Source organism: Benincasa hispida, chromosome 11, assembly GCF_009727055.1.
Source record: "Benincasa hispida cultivar B227 chromosome 11, ASM972705v1, whole genome shotgun sequence".
Taxonomy (NCBI): Eukaryota; Viridiplantae; Streptophyta; class Magnoliopsida; order Cucurbitales; family Cucurbitaceae; genus Benincasa; species Benincasa hispida.
In genome coordinates, this window is record NC_052359.1 from 67,660,586 (window position 1) to 67,679,693 (window position 19,108).

Consider the following 19,108-nt stretch of genomic DNA (forward strand, 5'->3'; position numbering starts at 1 on the left):
TCAAATTCAAAATCGGATGATAAAATTTTAACGTTTGAAATTTATAGTCCAATTGAAAACTATATCAACACTTTAACATTTTGAAAAATAGGCATTAAATGAAAATTAGATTTTGACAAAAAAAAAAAAAAAAGAAAAAATAATTGTCTTTCTTTTGTCGCAAAGAAAAAAACTGTAATTATATATGAAGGTGGACTGAGTTGTGACAATTTCCAAATAAAACGAAGGCAATAAAATGGGCAAAATTTGTGAATAACTTGATCCACTTCCCACCAAATGGCCCACTTTAATTCGGCCCATTGAAAGAAACAATACTCAAAAACCCTAGCTACTATATTATATATATCCCTCAAATAACTAGGGTTTCTTCCATTTTGTGAGAGAGTGTGAGAGAGAAAGCTTCATCCTGCTCTGAAGATGCCGGCCGGCCATGGACTTCGATCCCGTACCAGAGACCTCTTCGCCAGGCCTTTCAGGAAGAAGGGTTATATTGCTTTGACCACCTATTTGCGGACATACAAAATTGGCGATTATGTCGATATCAAGGTGAACGGCGCCGTCCACAAGGGTATGCCGCATAAATTTTACCATGGTCGCACAGGCCGTGTATGGAATGTCACAAAGCGTGCCATCGGCGTCGAGATCAACAAGCAGGTTCGATTCCTTTTTCGCTTCCTTTCGTTTCTGGATTGGTTTTGTTTTCGATTCTTTTATCAGATCTGTTCTGGTTTTTAGAATGTGTGTGGTTTTGGCGATTTGGAGAAGTGGATTGTGTTTGAGTTTTATAGAAGCTTATTTAGGTTTCTGTTCTATTCATTAATTTCATGGTTGCTGTTGGTTGGATAGGTATCTGTCTATCTGTGTTGCAACTCGGTGCTTATTTCTGAAATTGCTCGTCTTTTGCTAGTCGAATGATGATGTTTTGATGATTGTTGTTTGATTGTGATGTCATGTTATACTGGTTTGTAAATAGTCGGTCATTTCATATGCATTCGAAGAATAAAATGTTTTGAACTTTTGAGTAGATTCTGCCTTATGAAATATGATGATGTTCATAAAATGATTTGGTGTTTTAGCTATGAAGGGTTATCATTATAGGGTCGTTTATATGATAATCTAGGTAGCTGAACAATTGTTGTCATTCAATCAAATTAGACTCACTTGTGATGTTCAATGGAATTTTGCAGGTGGGCAACAGAATTATCAAGAAGAGAATTCACGTCCGTGTCGAGCATGTGCAACCTTCTCGATGCACCGAGGAGTTCCGTTTGCGGAAGGTGAAGAATGACGAGCTGAAGGCTGAAGCCAAGGCCAAAGGTGAAGTCATTTGTACCAAGAGGCAACCAGAAGGCCCCAAACCAGGGTTCATGGTTGAAGGTGCTTTAATGGAGACTGTGACTCCTATTCCATACGATGTCGTTAATGATCTCAAGGGTGGCTATTAGAATTTTCTCCTCTTTGAACTTATCTTGTTTTGGTTGGCTTATTTTTGTTTGATCTCTGAACTGCTTGGATAGTACAATTCTCTTTATGCTTCTAAATTTTGGATACCAAACTTATGAATTGAATTGTTTCTTAGTTTCTGGTTTCGGCCATTAGCTTGAGTAAACTAGTGTAGTTTCAGCTTTATTCAAAGTGATTTTTGTTAAGATATGTTCGTTCTAATGCTTTTGTTTTGCCTGCCCAAGGATCTTTATTGGTGATGGTTGAAGAGGCTAATATGCTTTATTTGATATTCATTATTTTGGATGTGTTTTCTCTAATTTGTTACCATTGTTTTCATATAACCATATAGATCTTTCAATGACGAGCAAGTTCTTTAAATCGACCTTTTTGGTTTTCGAATTTGCTTAATTTTGAAATCAATCTTGAAAATTAGATGATGAAACGATGAAATTCAGTAGTGGAGGTGGAAGTAGAAGAGCAAACCAAAAACCCAAATTAAATGGTGTTGTCAAAACTAGTTTTTTATTTTATGGCTTAAATAAATGTCTTTGAATTTTCTTTCATGTTATTTGTGGTTTTTTTTTTGTTGTAAAATTGTATTTTATTGTATTCTTTGGTTAATTCCTTGTGGTTTATGTTATAAATGTTAATTAGTGATAAAAACGAATAGCAAAAATGCTTTCCGTTAATTTTTTTTGACAATAGAAAATTATATATTCTTCTATTAGGGATTTTTCTTCTACGGTTGAAGGTCTTGGTTATATTTTTTCTTTTTTTAAACACTTCATTCTTTAGAATTGTTGGATCGTTTCTATGCAGTTTAAGAATTTATTTATGAAAGTTAATCATTAATCTCTCTATACGTTCATTGGGCAACGACCTGTGTCATCCATTTATCAGTTTAACCCCGAAATTAAAATAAATAAATTTGATTAAGAAAATAAATTAAGAAGTTTTGGGTTTTGGTTGGTAGAGCAGTACTTTAGGTCTCTCAGATTTAGGGGGTTCATGGATTCATATATCTGTTTCTGGAAACCATTTTTCTTTTGAGAAATATATAGTAATCACATAATATGGTAATCGCAATTGTTTTGTTTTATTTTAAATTAAAATGTATAATGTATGATATTGTAAAATAATTATCATACAATTTATAAGTTTATAAATATATAGTACAAAACATACCATAAATGACAATCATTTCTGAATCAACTATCAAGCAGATTGAAAATATTTGCTTTTATCTTTTATCTTCAAAATTACCATTCATTATTAGTTCTTAAACTTTCATAAAAGTAACGGTTTGGTTCCTAAACTTTGAGTTGTAACAATTTTATAAATTTATTTCATGCATAAATAAACCGTTGAACAAATTAGAGATTTAATTTTTTGCAAAATATGAAGTGTACATCATAAAATTTTAGAAATTGACATTTTGGGTGGCTTTTATTTCATTCATATATCAGGTAGCCCAAAGTTCTGTTTTTATTTTAGGAAAAACAAAAAAGAATAATATAGTTTCATTTTTGCCATTGTAGTCTCCCACTTTTGAAAAATAGGTTTAAATGGTCCCTCTTAATATTATCTACCTAATCAAAATTTTAAAATTATTTTAAATACAAATTTCAATTAAAAATAAATAATGTGTTTTCCTCATCCTAAAGAATAATATAGTTTCACTTTAGCGTAGTCCCCCACTTTTGAAAAATAGATTTAAATGGTCCCTCTTAATATTTTCTACCTAATCAATTTTTCTCCTCCTCGAGATTGAGAGACAGAAAAGAAATATATATATATAATTGAGATTGACAGATTTTTTTTTTTTTTTTTTTTATAATTTTTAATTTAAATTTGTATTTAGAATAATTATAAAAAAAACTTAATTAGGAAGAAAATATTAAGAAGGACCATTTAAAGTGGTGTACTAAAATAGCCAAATTAAAATTATATAAATCCAATGCACCTATCCCTACAAAACTCAGCACCTTTATTTTATATTCGTAAGTGATAAGTGATAAATAATGGAGATGGAGTCCTCCATTACTTGCAGCCGAAACATAAAATCAAAGAGGCAACTTCCTTTTTTCCCCTTAGTAAAATACCTAAAGTCCTAAACCCTACGCAATTTAAGTTAACTCTTGTATTGTTTGAATTTTGAATTTATTTCAGTTTTCGAGGTTTTAAATATAACAATAATTACTTTTGAAATCTGAATTATTTAGGTCCTTTTTGGTAATTATTTTGATAGAGACACTATTTCTACCTCCAAATTTCTACCTTTGTTATCTACTTCTTACCAGTGGTTTAAAAATCGAGCCAAATTTTGAAAACTAAAAAATATTGAAAACTTGTTTTTGTTTTTAGAATTTGGCTAAGAATTCAACGATTGTAATGCAAATTATTGTAAGAAATGAGGAGAAAATATGTTTAATATTAAAAAACTAAAAACAAAAACAAAATGGTTACCAAATGAGATCTGAATAGAAACTAAATTGAAATATGATAAAAAAGTGTTAAATCTTCTAAAATATTGAGACCAAGTACGAAGGAGATGAAAAGTTGTATTTAAACGTTTTTTTACCGCTTCCATTTTTCAATAAACTTTTGGGCAATTTGCATAAACCACACACTAAATATGGTAAATATTGACATTACACCCTTAAAATATTGCTATCTACATTAATTTCCACTGAATAATCTTTTTCGAGCTCCAATCTTTATATGGACTTTTTTGTACGGATGACCTAAACTAAGAGGAGAAAATGAGATTTGTCCTGCTTTTTAAAAATGTGGGGTTTTCTTTTTACCTTTGTTGACATTAATCCCAAGTGAATATACCAAAAACAAAACTCTCGCGCACACGCGGAGTGACCAATCTCGCTCTCTCGTTCTCTTCTGTCTCGCTCTCCTCTCTTTTCTCTCACAGATTGCTCTCTTCTCTCCATTTTTCTCAGGATCGTTCTCCTCTCATGATGTCGATCCCCAACGTTCGTCTCATTCAACAACATTGTTGGATCTAGGCACGATCTTGCTTGTTGAAGAAAGATCTCACAGACTAGAGAATAAGAAGAATGAAGAACAAAGAACGAGAGAGAGGAGAACGAATCTAGGCACTTGCCGAAGAAGAAGAGCGGTAGAAAAAAAGAAGAAAGAAAAAAATAAAAAAATGTAGAATGATGATGGGGAAGAGAGGAAAAAATAAGGATAATTTGGTAAAATTATTTGAAGATGATGTAAGCAAGAGGTCAAAATTCCTAAGTTTTAAAAAAATGGGTCAATTTTCATTTTGGATCTCCAAAATGGGTCAACCATTTCCCAATATCGTGAAGCATAATCAACTTTCAAGTCTCAGTAAGTAATTACATATCATGATAGAGCAATACTTAGGTGCAGCCTAATACTATACTCCCCTTTCCTATACACAAGAAAAAAAAATCACATTAAAAAAATTAACAAATGTCAATTTTTAACTGGGTGCACCATAGATGGGTGTAGCCTATTTTTCATCATGATATTCTAATTTGGGCTGACTAGATTATTTTAAATGTCCTAAAACTCGTAGTTTGTAAACATTAAACATATTCTATTCACAATAAAGTTACTATTGTTATTTTCTATCAATAAAGGTATTATTGAATTGCATTCTTTTATTAAAACAATAAACTAACCATGGCTATAATATGAATACTTAAATTATATGTAGAGACATAAAAGAGGATCAAGTTTTAATATATAGGCAAAAAGGTCTATAAATATATGGATAGAGTTGGGTACTTTATCCTGGGACATTATGAATGTGGTCCGCTTTGTATACTGATACAAACAATTTGATTTCAAAGTCGTTCATGTGGAGACTTGTGAGTGGGGGTATCCTATACAAAAGATGTTTGCATAAGATCAGGCCATAAAATAGTCATTTTTTCTTTATAACAACCGTTTACTGTTAAAACTAGCTATTTCAATTTGATAACCTAAGATAACTCGATCTTAATCCCGAACTAACTATGAACTCCTATTTATTCGTGATTATCCTTTAATTTGTATAGGTGAGAGTAGTTCAATGTCACCGCTCAATATGTCTCCCATTTTAGGGGTAAGACTGGATAAATAGCTGGGGACATAGTTATGCAAGATAGAGTTCACACCTACCCGTTTTAGTGTTAGCAGATAAGTTGTTCCCTTAAGTACTGACTTCTGATATTGAACAAAGAGGTCCCGCCCTCTCGTGGCTAAGAAGGATTCGGTTTATTGGTAGGATCATAAACAAATTGTTCATTAGAGGATTAGCAGAGACTTATGGAAAAAGATGTATTATAGGGGTAAAACGGTAAATTTAACCTAGTTGTAAATACGAACGACTTGTGAAGGATTGACTTACTGATTATGGTTAAATCAAGTGGACAACAATATATCTACAGTGAGGAGAGTGTAACTATTGAGCTACAGTGATATGTCTTGGTAGTTAACGAATATTGATTAATTTGGCTTAAAGAGTTTAGCCAATTAATCGAAAATCATTGAAGCTCATGATCTATAGATCCATTAGGTCTTTCTACTAGCTCGTAAAAGGATTAAACCTTAGAATAGCGTGTTGAAAGAATTTGAAATGTTCAAACTCGATTTAGGGTTTAGATTATTATATTTGATATATTTGACGTTTAATTATCGAATTAAACGTTACGATTTTAGGGAGTTGATAATATTTATATGATTTAAATACTTAATGAGGTGTTATATTAATTTAATATTTGATATTAAATTAAATTAATTTAATTATTTTTTCAATTTAGTAATTATTAAAAATTATAAAATTGAATTAATTAATTTTTAAATTATGAAATTTATATTTAAATTAAATTGAATTTGAAAATAATTTTTTAAAAAACAAGTTTAATATTTCTTCAAATAATTCATTTTATTAGAAAAATTGGAAGTGGGATAATCCCACTTATTCCATTATGAATTACACCTTAAGCTACTAAGGATTAATGGAATAATGGCTATATTATGTTCAATCTGATTTGTATGACAAACTTCTATATATTGAAGTTTTTGAACAGATTTGGAGGACATGCAAATTGAAAAAGTTGAAAAGAAAAACTGGCTTTTTCCTTTCTTCTTCAACTCTCAAAACCACTTCAAATTCTCCTCAATTTGAAGACCACACTTCAATCTAAGACCTGAGATTAGTTGAGAAAACTTTGGTGGTGGTCTACTGCTAAGATTGTAGAAGAATTCAGAGAAGAATCAAGCAAATTCGGTGGAAACATTAAAGGTATGATTCTAAAACCCTAATTTATTGAAAACTATGAACATGCATGCTAATTGCCTAAAATTGAAGTAGTTAGAGTTTTTGGATCCTTAATTGTTTGTTGAATGTCAACTCCATTATAGATAAATGACAAAATTTAAGATTTCATTTAAAAAATAGCAAAATATTTTTAAAATTGTGAAAATGAAAAAATTGAATTAAATAATAAAAAAATAATAATGCAAAATTGTCAAAACTACCCTCACTTAAAAAATATCCAACGTTCACATACTGAAGTTGGAGAGTTTTTAAACCGTTCAAAAAACAACAAATATACTATAACTAAAATAATTATCACGGTAAACGATGCAGCTTGCCAAACTTCAAATCACACCTACCTAACATGATTGCCACACAAACCAAGACATACATTCAAAATACAAAAAAATATCCCAAAAACATAAATAATCCCACAATAAAAGAAATAAGGGATTTTCGACTTTCCGCAGTCGAAACCAAGACACACAAGAAGTGTGAAGAACAAAATCACTCTCTGTTTGGGCGACCAACTACAAAACCTCTTTGTTCAGGCAACACCCCACAAAATCTCTCTACCCACTGCGAGGAGAATCCATTCCATTACAGCATTACTAACGAATAGTCTGGAGAATGCCTTCCATGGTTGCAAGGGAAGTGACTGTAGATCGTGGACGAAACTTTCACCTTCTCATGTATACTCTTTTCTAATCTTATCTTGTTACAAGGGACTCTGAAACCGATCCATAGAGTTTTTCATGACAGTACCACAAGATTTTTCATAGGTAGGGAAACCTTCCTATAATCTTTCTTTTCGTCCATGCATTGTAATTTGTTTTATACATTGTTTCCACCATTAAAAGTAAGAAATAAGTGCTGAACGGAAATCTTGGGATATAATATATAGAGATGTTTATTTTTCTTAAATAATTAAAGATTTACCAAATCGTTTTAAAATAATGTTTTATTTAAAAAATTTAAGAAAATTGAATAAATCTTTGATATACAAAAATATTCCCCTAATTTTTAGAATTCCAAAACAAAAATGAAACAAAAATTGTTTATTGTCGTTTAATAAGTTTAAAATAAACCCTTCAAATGCATTTGAAGAAGGATTAAAGTTATGAAAAAAGAGAAAATTCAAGGAAGAACAAGAGTCAGTGAAAGATTGAGGGCTGCTGGAATAACCGGTGGGAAAAAAAAAAAGCAAACAAAGACATAATAATTGCCAACTGTGAGGACGAGATAACTCATTATTCAAATACACTATGATTTCAGAAGCTTGGAAATCAATTATTTCAGTATGGCGATCAGACTGTTGGATGGAATCATCTGTTCCTGCTAACTCACTATTCGAATAAACTGTGTTTTCATAAGTACCAGATGATACGATGTAAACAACTACACATAAATCATTATGGGAGAAGTTCGATAAAACTGGCATCCGCCACAAAACATCCTTATCTTCAACAATCCGAATAAGATTCGAATTGTTGGAACCATCCTAGTACAATGTCAAATGAGTTATAGAGAGATTAGAAGATGGAAAAAATTTACCTTGAATATAACCAACAAGTTGTTGGAAGGACGAATTTGATAGAATATAAGTCTCAACAACTAGATAATCATGATAGTTTGAACTTTCATTCCATCTACTATCGAAAAGAATCCTTATTCGTTGTAGATCCATAGTAAAAACAGAAAAATTAAAACATTGATTATTTACTTGTTTGTAAAAAAGACCGACTTTTTTTGAGATACTGATAAAACGAAGTGTATATAAAAATTTTTAAAATGATATAATAATATAATAAGATTATAAGTGATAAAATGTGAGAAAAAATGAAAATGAAAAAATTTGAATGAAATATATCGTTTTGTTTGATGATAATAGGTATAAAATAATAAATAATTCTCAGTCGGAATCAAATATATTAATACCAATTTAAAATAATAAAAAAATAATAAGATAATGTAAAATTTAAAGATCTATAAATTAAAATCAAAATGGAGATATACCAATTAGAGAATGAATGGTTATATCAAATCAAATCTAATGCCAATTCGAAATTCCAATTGGCAAAAAAATACGCCACCTTTTTTCTCTTAAATCCATTTGGTTGGAATCTGAAAAAATTGTCATATGACTGACACATGTTTTGCCAAAATTCTTATTATTTTCGATCTTTGACATAAATCCAAAAGATTCCCAATTTTACCATTTCCTCCAAATTCCCTTATAATTTTGTATATTCAATATTCATTTTAATTCTGTGTTGAAAAAAGGAACATCATCTCTCATCATTCACTAGAAAAGAATTAAAATATAAAGAATTTGTCACATAAATTATGATTGGATAATTTGATAGGATGCACAAAGATGAGTATTGTTCTAGATGCACTAAGTATTTTTCTATGTTATATTACATGATTTCATTGGGTATAAAATTTTGGTTAAAATTTACAACACAAAGATTAAAATGGTCACATTTTATCTTTTAGAATATAAAAAAAAATCAAAGTTTGGAGTAGAGATATCAACATATAAACTTAAGTCTATTATTTAATTTCTCTTAAATACTCGGGAACTTAAACATAGCATAACAGATCAACATAGAATTTAAATCTAAACTCCACTTTTCAACTCATAACATAAAACTCACTTCTCAATTGCCTGAACATAGCAGTAAAAATACATTAGTCAAACATTTAAATTTTCCGCCATGTCTATTTAACTTTTGAAAAAGAAAAAGAAAAAGAAAAAGAAAAATTCCTAAATACTTTTTGTTTAGTAGTGGAAGACATAGACGTTATATTCCACAACGGCATCACCAGAACTGATATTCACCGCGTGAGTCTTCGCCTGAGCATACCCACGAGCAAATCGGAAAAGCCCGCCGCCACCGACCACCGGCATCTCTCTGACGGCGGAAAAAACCGTATTCCGCCCCAAAATGCTCAAATAACTTCCATTATATTTCCCTTCCACAAACGCAAAATTCATTACCATTAAGAATCCAATTTCCGTTTGCGACGCCCCCGCGTAAAATCCTTGAGCTCTTCCCAGCAATTTCGACCCAATTTCCGGCCGCTCAGTCAGCGGATCATCCGTCATTACCACCGAGCCGAACAGAGTACGCGAGGCGTTGGACGGCGGCGGGACGACAAACACCGCCGTGGGGTTCCGGCCGCTGACGATGTCGTGGAAGTAGAAGTGGAGGTGACTAAGCTTCTCCCGACGCCGGATGCCGAGCTTTTCCGGTGACAAAACGGGATCCGATGCAACGAGGGCGGAGATGAGGAAGAGGGAGAAGGAAATTGCCGCCGCGCGTCTTGGGATGAAAATTAGAGCCATGGAAGGAAATGAATGGAATCAAGTGGAGTATTAGGGGACTTTTAAAGGGAGGATTTCCAATAGCTATGGAGCGTTTGATGTAAAAGGGGAGAAGAAAAGTAAAAGGGTATTGGTGGATGGGACATTTGTGGTTGGACTTGAAAAGAACAAAAGGAAAAACACTTGTTTCATAGTTGAGGGGCATATTGGACATTTTAAAAATTTAACAACTTATTATTAGAAACAAGTTGATACAAAACATCAAAATTTGACAACTAAACTTGTAATTTAATCAAATTCAAGAAAAGTGCAAATATTTAAGGACCACTACTTAGCTTTATAAAGGTCCGTTTTTATTAAAATATACATTTTTAAATTTTATGAGCTTAAATGTAATAAATTTTGGACATCAAAGTAAAACCCAAACATTTAGGTTCGATATTAATTGTTTTTTTTTTGCTTAATTTTGAAAATTAAGCTTATAAATACTATTTTCACTTACAAATTTCTTTATTTGTTTTCTATTTTTTACCAATGGTTTAAAAAGCCAAGCCAAATTTTGAAAACTAAAGAACTTTTAAAAGTTTGTATTTGTTTTTGGAATTTGGTTAAAATTTAACCATTATATCTAAAAAGGATGTAAATATGTCAAATCATTGTAAGAAATAAGAATGAATAGACTTAATTTTCAAAAACAAAAAACCAAGACTCAAAATAATAATAATAAGACTCAAGGCTCTCTCTTGACCAACTAGCTCTTTTTATTAATGAGGCGAGACTTAAACCTAGGGCTTACCTATTTAGTGGATCATGCCTCCTTCGTAATTTTTGGTATTGAAGCCTTCCATTTCTGCTTCGATTGCCTTTCTTCAATCTGATTCACTGTAGAGGAGATTATCACTGCTAGCATGCAAAAACTCGACGAGGATATCCTTCCATTGATTGGTTAAGTCAAGCTCAATCTTTGGCAGGTATCGTTTGATCTGGAGTGTCATCCATTTTTCTGGATGATAAAGTCCTGTTTGCCAACTATTTGAAATGTTGGCAAACATGACCAACGTAGTGAGAAATGGTTACTAAATGAGGCCTTAATCTCGGTTTAATAAATATTTATCTTTTAATTTTTGAAAATTAAGACTATAAGTACTATTATGTCATTCTTTATTTTTGTTATTTATATTTTATAAATGTTTCCAAAAACAAAAATCAAAATTTAAAAACTAAAAACAAAAGTTGTTAACGAAATGTATATTTTAGAATTAGACTTAAGAACATAATTTTGAAGAAAAAAAATTTAAATGGTTATCCAACAAAGTATAATTATTTATATTTTAGTTCTACAATAAACAGGTAAAAAATTCAAACTTCTAAGATTTTCTTTGAAAATATATACTTTAATCTCAATTAAGTTATGCCATTTAATGGGTTTTAATTTAATTACTTAATTAAGTGGAACATTGACTTAGGAAACTAGTGATCTTGAAGTGTGTTTTTTCTCTCCCCACTTTAGGGGTCTTGCGTGACTCATCTTCATTATTTCATTATTAGTCTTGCACAAGCACTAGCTTACAAACTTCTTCCTTTCTTGAAACTTTTGATTTACTTCAAGACTTAAATGAGTTATTGGATTTTTCTTTTGTTATTTTTTGAAGGGCTAATTTTAAATATAGAAAAATAAACTAAAATATTTATAAAATATGGTAAAATTTTAAAACTATCAATGATAGACGCTGAGTGTCTATCAGTGATATTGATAGACACTGATAGAAAATGTTTATCATTGATAATTCGAAAAATTTGCTATATCTTGTAAATATTTTCAACAGTTTTACCATTTGAAATAATTTCTTCTTTTTAAAATTAATTTTTATTTTTATACATGGCTCCTTTAAAATTAACTTAAAAACTAAAATAGACGTAATCTAAAGTTAAGACATATGCCTTTAACCATAAGGTCAGATATTCAAATATTTTATCTCACTTGTTGAACTTGTTTCTATTAAAAAAATAATAGATAAAGTCAAATTGTATTCAAAGAATCTCATGCAATTTTTTTAGTATAATTAGGGTTAGAGAATTCAAACCACAGACTCCCAATTTGACATGTTTATGCCATATTTTTCCAACTACTACATGTGAACATTTAAAAACAATTTATGTTACTCTAGAATTTAGATTTATCCTTCAAATTATCATCCACTTGCAATTATGAAAGCCATTAAAAAGGGGTCCTTAGATTGTAGATTTCTTCTTTAAATTAAGAATGAACCAATTGAGTAGATGTAAGTTATATATACTTAAGATGCTTATGTTTCAAGTACTTAGTCTTTACTCAATTATTCATCAAAGGGACCATCTATTAATGATGGGTTCAAATGATAAAGTTGGAATATGATTAAAGATTTGCATCTAAGTTAAAATATCATACTTTGTTTATATATATAGAGATTAACATGTCGAATATTTCTACTCATAATCGAGAATATATGTCTTAACCATAATTGATATACACATATCAAAATTTAGTACAACTTAAAGTCTTCTTTGCTCTACAATATTCATCAAAAGTAAAACATGTAGAAAAAATGGATTTATTTTTTCAAACCTCTTGAAGTTAGATTCACACTAAGAAAAAACATAAACAGAAACGTTTTACTGTTTGGGGTGAGAAGAATATAAAAAAACTTTCAAACTAAAATCTTTGGTGACAACTTTGAGAGAGTATAGAATTTTGAAGTGAGGGAGACTTACCGGGATAACAATAATACATAGCAAACTTTTCATAATATAAGGTTAAAATATATAAAATATCATGAAGTAATTATTAATTATGACTTTAGACTAACTTTTAAGTTAGCTTGATAGTAATTAACATGACTTTCCTATCTAGAAGTTGGAGAGTCGATTTTCCACTTATATAGTTGGAGGTTCGATCTTTCATTATTGAAAACAAACAAAAAGAATTATTAAGATTTTGTATCTATCCATTTTTTTTAATAAGTTTGTGAAAGATGTAATTATTTATTCAATGAAATATAATTCAAAAAATTGTTTGGAGTATTTTCTTAAAAAAAAAAATCGTAGATAATTTATTTGATAATATTTTAGGAATATTTAATTTTCTACACCAAAAAAAGATTTTACATAAATATAAATAATTATGTTTTTGTTTTATTTTTTATTGTAAAATTAAATATTTTTTTATTGGTTACATATTTTAAAAACATATGTAAATATAAGGGTTATTTTTCAATAGAGAAAAATGAGTCAACTTATTTATAAATATAGCAAAATATAACTGTTTATCAATGATAAACCAAGATATACCACGATAAACTTCTATCACTTAGTGTCCAACCTTCGAACTACCATGAATAATTAGATAAATAAGAAGTCACAATATACAGTAAATGCTACGTATAGCCTATGTAAACACATATAAACGTGTTTCGTGAAGTTGAACCCATGTTGATGTTGATTTGATGCAGATATGGTTCAATTTCTAGTACTTGATCTTCTAATTAACTCTTAGTTGAATGTGCGTAAATTTGACTTGAGGAAGTGGAACGTGTGATGTTCTTGGAGTTGAAGTCTTGGAAGAATGCTTGTATCTCTAAAGGACTTCAGTCTTCAAGTGTGGTCAGTTTCAGGAGTTAGGGAGTATTCTAATTGTTGGGGGAGTTCTCTTGAAGCCATCTAGAGTGTAAAGTTTTTTACCCTTATAAATGAAGAGAACTCCTCTATTTATAAATGAAGAGAACTATTGTAACTGTATCTTCAGCTCTTTCAACTCTGTTGGTGCCATCCCATATGGTGCCTGCGAAATAGGTGTTATACCTGGAATCAAGTCAATAGAAAACTCGACTTCCCTGTCAGGTGGCAATCCTGACAACTTTTCAGGGAATACGTCAAGGAACTCCTGCACTATAAGCATGTCTCTAGGCTTCAACCTATTATCCTGTGAAACAACCACATGTGCCAAATATGCAACTTGACCATGTTTGGGTTGGAGACCATTTTTGGGTCATTTGGGTTGCCAACTTGACCAACCCGAATTTTTGGGTTGGTCCAAAAAAGCCATAACCTAACCCAACCCAACTCATATACACCCCTAGTATTAAGCCTTCAACTGCTCGATCTTCAGTCTTCCAAAGATTGGGATGACTAAGACAAAAGAATAAGATCAATACTTGGTATCTACCTCCACTCGAACTTCAGCCTTCAAGAGGTTAAGTATCTCCATATCAAAGAAAGATCAACCTTCAACAGGTGTTTTTATCGTTTCAAAATAACAAGCAATCAACATAAAAGAAAGTTGAAAACCTTGAAGGCAAAACTAATTCACGAAGAAAATAGTGACGAGAAGATTCACAATTGTGTCCCTTCACGCATGAAGAGGAAGTTGTCTATTGACATAAATACAAAAGTTTCCTTGATGGTGAAGCCAAAACTCATCATATCGATGAATCCTACAGATGAAGAAGATAAACAATGCAACGTTGAAATAAGAGCTTTTGAAGATTAAATATAGAAGCTCTTACACAAGAGTCTAAACTACATGGTACTCCTAGCCCAATGAGCTTAAAAGATCAATGACAAAAAAAGAAAAAAAAACATTTGAACTATGCTATGACTTGATCCTTATTTATTATAAAGGGCACGTAGGCAGCTTGAAGGAAACTTTAAGTTTAGTTTAATAAAAAAGGGGAAAAAAAAGTTCATTTGAACTGCGTTATGACTTGATCCCTTTCTTTATTAAGGGCACGTAGGCAACTTAAATAAACTTAAGTTCAATATATCAAACACTTTCACATGCACACACACAAAAAAAAAAAAGAGTGACATAGTCACCCTGCATGTGGCAATACAAAATCGACATTGTTCATTCTCACTAATGAGTGCAACTCTAAATTAAAGATGTTCATCTCTATTAGAGGCAACACAAAAATTTAAGATGTTCATCCTTACTGAAGGGAACAAAACAAATTGAAGACATTCATCCCTAGTAAAGATGTGGCACAACAAATTGAAGACGCATATAATATTCACAATACTATACATGTTGAATGCATACAATAAGGCCTTCATTGGAAAATTCAATCGTCTTTCCGCTTACTTAAATAAAGAAGTAGTTTTGGGCGTTGCTTGCTTCAAGTTCAAAGTTTAACACTTCATCTTCAATTATAGACGGTTTTCAAAATAAAGTTCAGAGGTTTTGTTGATGCTTCTTAAAATTCTGGATCGGAGGATTCGTCGATGCTTTTCCAAATTCAAGTTCGAAGGATTTGTCAATGCTTCATCAAATTTAAGCTCAGAGGCTTCATTGTTGCTCTTTCATCTTCAAGTTTAAGGCATCACTTTATCTTCAACATTGGGGTTTTGCTCATCTGAAATGGCATTCCATCCTCAAAATCTAGTGTGGCTCGCTTCACTTCACTTTCTCAAGATCGGAGGCTTCAACGATACATCGTCAAAATCAATTGTTAAAGATTCATCAATACTTCTTCAAATTCAAATGTGGAGGATTCGCTGATGCTTCAAGTTTGAAGGATTCATCGATGCTCTATCTTCATGCTCAAGTTTAGAGGCTTTGCAATGGTATCTTCATGCTTAAGTCGCAAAGTCAAGCTTAATCCAGAAAACGAAAAGTCAAGTCCGATGCAGAAGATGGAAAATCAAGTTCGATGCGCTGGTGAAAAGATAAATTTTTGCTTCATTAAGACCAGTCTGCATGGTTCTGCCTCATCTGCGAGATCAAGTCTAGTCCATCTGACTCTGACATATCAGAAAGATTAAGTTCAATTTTCCTGAGTTCACCACATATACAAGGTCAAGTCCGATGCAGTTGGCTCTGCCACATGTTAAGTCTGGTACAACTAGCTCCTCCTCATCTTCAATTAAGTCCTATGCAACTAGCTCCACCTCATCTTCAAGGCTACGTTTAGTGTAGCTAGCTCCATTTCATCTTTAATTGTTTCTCCATTCTCATGTTCGATGGTTGTGTTGTCGTGTTTCCATCTCCAAGTTCGAGGTTTGCAGTATTGCTTCTCCATTTTCAAGTATGAGGGTTGCATTGCTGCTTCTTCATCTCTAAGTTTAACGGTTGCACTGTTGTTTCTCCTTTCCCAAGTTATTTTTGTTTCTCCAAGTTTGATGGTTGCGTTGTTGCTTCTTTATCCTTAAGTTAGAGGGTTGCACTACTTTTCTGTCTCCAAGTTCGAAGCTTGCACTACTACTTCATCTCCAAGCTTGACAGTTACATTGCTACTTCTCCATTCCCAAGTTTGAAGGTTGTATTGCTGCTTCTTCATTTCCAAGTTTGATGTTTACATCGTTGCTTCGCCATCTCCAAGTTTGAGGGTTGCATTGCTGCTTCTCTATCTCAAAGTTTGAGGATTGTACTTCTTCTCTATCTCTATCTTTAAGGTTGGTAGTTGCACTACTTCTTATTCCATCTCCAAGTTTGTGAATTGCACGCATTGACGCTTGAAAAGTAGCGTGCAACGGGTTGATGTACATATCTGTAACATGTATGCTGCATATCTGTGATGTGTCTGCTACATATATGCAACGTGTCTGCTACATATCTGCAACGTGTCTGCTACATTACGTGTCTGTTCCATGTCAACAACATATCTACAACATATGTTCAACACATCTACGAGTGGCTGACATATTGACGTCAATATAACCATTTTCACAATAAAGGATGGGCTAGTATGTCATACCCTAAGTTAGTACATCAGAGTTGGTGCAATAGCTTCACAATAAAGGATGGGCTAATGTGACCCCTCCTAAGTTGGCACATGGGGATACAACAACTTCATAACAAAGGATGGGCTAGTATGTCCCACCCTAAATTGGAGATGCAGTAGCTTTTATGGCTAGTGTGTCCCACCCTAAGTTGGCATATGGGTATACAACAACTTCACAACAAAGGATGGGTTAGTATGTCCCACCCTAAGTTGATGTGCCAATTTTACAATAAAGGATGAGCTAATATGTTCCACCCTAAGTTGGCACATGAGGATGCAACAACTTCACAACAAAGAATGAATTAGTTTGACACATCCTAAGTTGACACATGGGTGTTTGTAAAAAAGGCACACCAACATGCCCATAACATACTTGCAAGGAAATGACAAAAAGAACAAAAGGAAAAAAAACTGAGAAGTTGCAAAAAAAAAATAAAAAATACTACTCGAAAATGTAAGTTACCAAGAGTGGGACCAATTAAAAAGTGGCATGTGCCCTAAATGAGGATTATATAAGCAACAACGGAAGCAACAAGGATCATTAAGCACTCTAATTCGTTAACTTTGACAAAATATAAAGCATGCTTTTGCAGAAACAAGTGAGGTTCATGACATACCTTTGTAGAACTTCTTCAAAGCTCAATCTCCAGTTGCAATCTTCTCCGAATCTTGTTGCAGACCACCTCAAGATCTTTCCCACTATTCTCTTGGTGCTTTAGATTGAGTTGTAGGACTCAAAACAAGCTTGAATAAAAGGATTATGGAGAATTGCTCACAGCAGTAATCTTGTTGAAGAACACTTTCTTAACCACGAATTTTCAGCTCAAATTCTCTTGATTGCATGTCCAATCTCTTCAATATATTGCAGACCATCATGCAAGGAAGAGACCTGCATGAGTTGCAACTCATGCTTGGAGTAATTAAAGGCAATGGTGATGGATCTTGTGTGAACAAGTAGAAGATGGATAATGGAAAAACTTGTTTTTCCATTTGTGCATTTACAAAATTTTCAATTTCCATCAAAATCAATTTAAATCAATTTTGATTTTAAAACTGAAAATTTTATTAATTTTATAAAATTAATTTCATAAATTAATTTTAAATAATACTAATTAATTTAATATCAAATATTAAATTAATTTTTACACATATCCATCTTTATATATTTAAATCATATTTAAATATAAATTCTCTTATTCCGTTTTATTCTCAAATTAAATAAGTAATTATATCTCATATAATTACTAATTCCCTTTAATTCTAATTTGAACATTTCAAATTAACTTATCACACTACTCTAGAGCTAATCCAATTACGAGCTAGTAGGGGACCTCGCGGACCTACAGATCATGGGTTCCAACGATCCGAGATTAATTGGCTAAACTCATTAGATCAAATTAGCCCCATTCGTTAACTAATGGGTTACTCCACTAAAGCCCATAGTTGTACTCCCCTCACTATAGATATATTATGTCCACATGATTTAACCATAATTAGCAAGTTGACCCTTCACAGGTTGTTCATAATAACGGCTGGGTCAAATATCTATTTTACTCCCGAGATTACGTCTTATTCCTCAAGTTCCTGACCCTTTAATGAACAACTGGTTTGTGATCCAATCACTAAACTAAACTCTCTCAGCCCAGTGAGAGGGTGGGGCCTCTTGTTCAAGACCTGGATTCAGTGCTTGATAGAACAACCTTTCTTCTATCCCTAAATCGGGTAGGCGTGAACACCCTATGTCCCCAGCTATCTATTAGGTCTTACCCCTGAATTGAGAGGCTTATTGAGCCGGTGCTGTTGAGTCAACTCTCACCAATGCAAATTTAAGGATAATCCCGAATAAACAGAAGTTCATAGTTAACTCAGGATTAAGATCGAGTTACCTAGGTCATTTAAGTGAAATAGTCAGTCTTATACAGTAAATAGTGTAATAAAGTAAGAGTGACTTATTTCTCGGTTCGATCTTATGCAAAATCATTGCATAGGACGCCCCCACTCCTTATGTCATAACATGTACGAATTAGGATCACATTGTATGTAGCACTTTACAACTCTTTGTAACAACTACAGAGTAGATTGTAAACCCCGTACTCCATTTTTTCTACATAAATAAGTAACAAGCGTGTTAAGTAAAATTATGAAAGGAGGTAAAGAAGATAGGATGATGGAGGAAGAAAATTCCAAGTGTTAGAAATACTTAGTCAAGAGTGAGTTTTAGATAATATAACAAGTGAAAATTTGTTAAGTATGGAAGCAAAGTGTAGGCATGCGTTAATGGAGAAG

General features: G+C 32.1%; 2 protein-coding genes across 2 annotated transcripts; one reads left to right on the plus strand and one right to left on the minus strand.

The window, feature by feature from the left end:
- Positions 1-358: 358 nt before the first annotated feature.
- Positions 359-1,653, plus strand: LOC120092214 (60S ribosomal protein L21-1). The gene is made up of 2 exons (XM_039050451.1): positions 359-654; positions 1,188-1,653. Exons 1-2 carry the CDS (start codon positions 418-420, stop codon positions 1,443-1,445), a joined length of 495 nt encoding a protein of 164 aa, XP_038906379.1. The 5' UTR covers positions 359-417; the 3' UTR covers positions 1,446-1,653.
- Positions 1,654-9,277: 7,624 nt separating this feature from the next.
- LOC120091261 (dirigent protein 22-like) lies at positions 9,278-10,191 on the minus strand. The gene has a single exon (XM_039049213.1). It carries the CDS (start codon positions 10,086-10,088, stop codon positions 9,522-9,524), a length of 567 nt encoding a protein of 188 aa, XP_038905141.1. The 5' UTR covers positions 10,089-10,191; the 3' UTR covers positions 9,278-9,521.
- Positions 10,192-19,108: the final 8,917 nt, after the last annotated feature.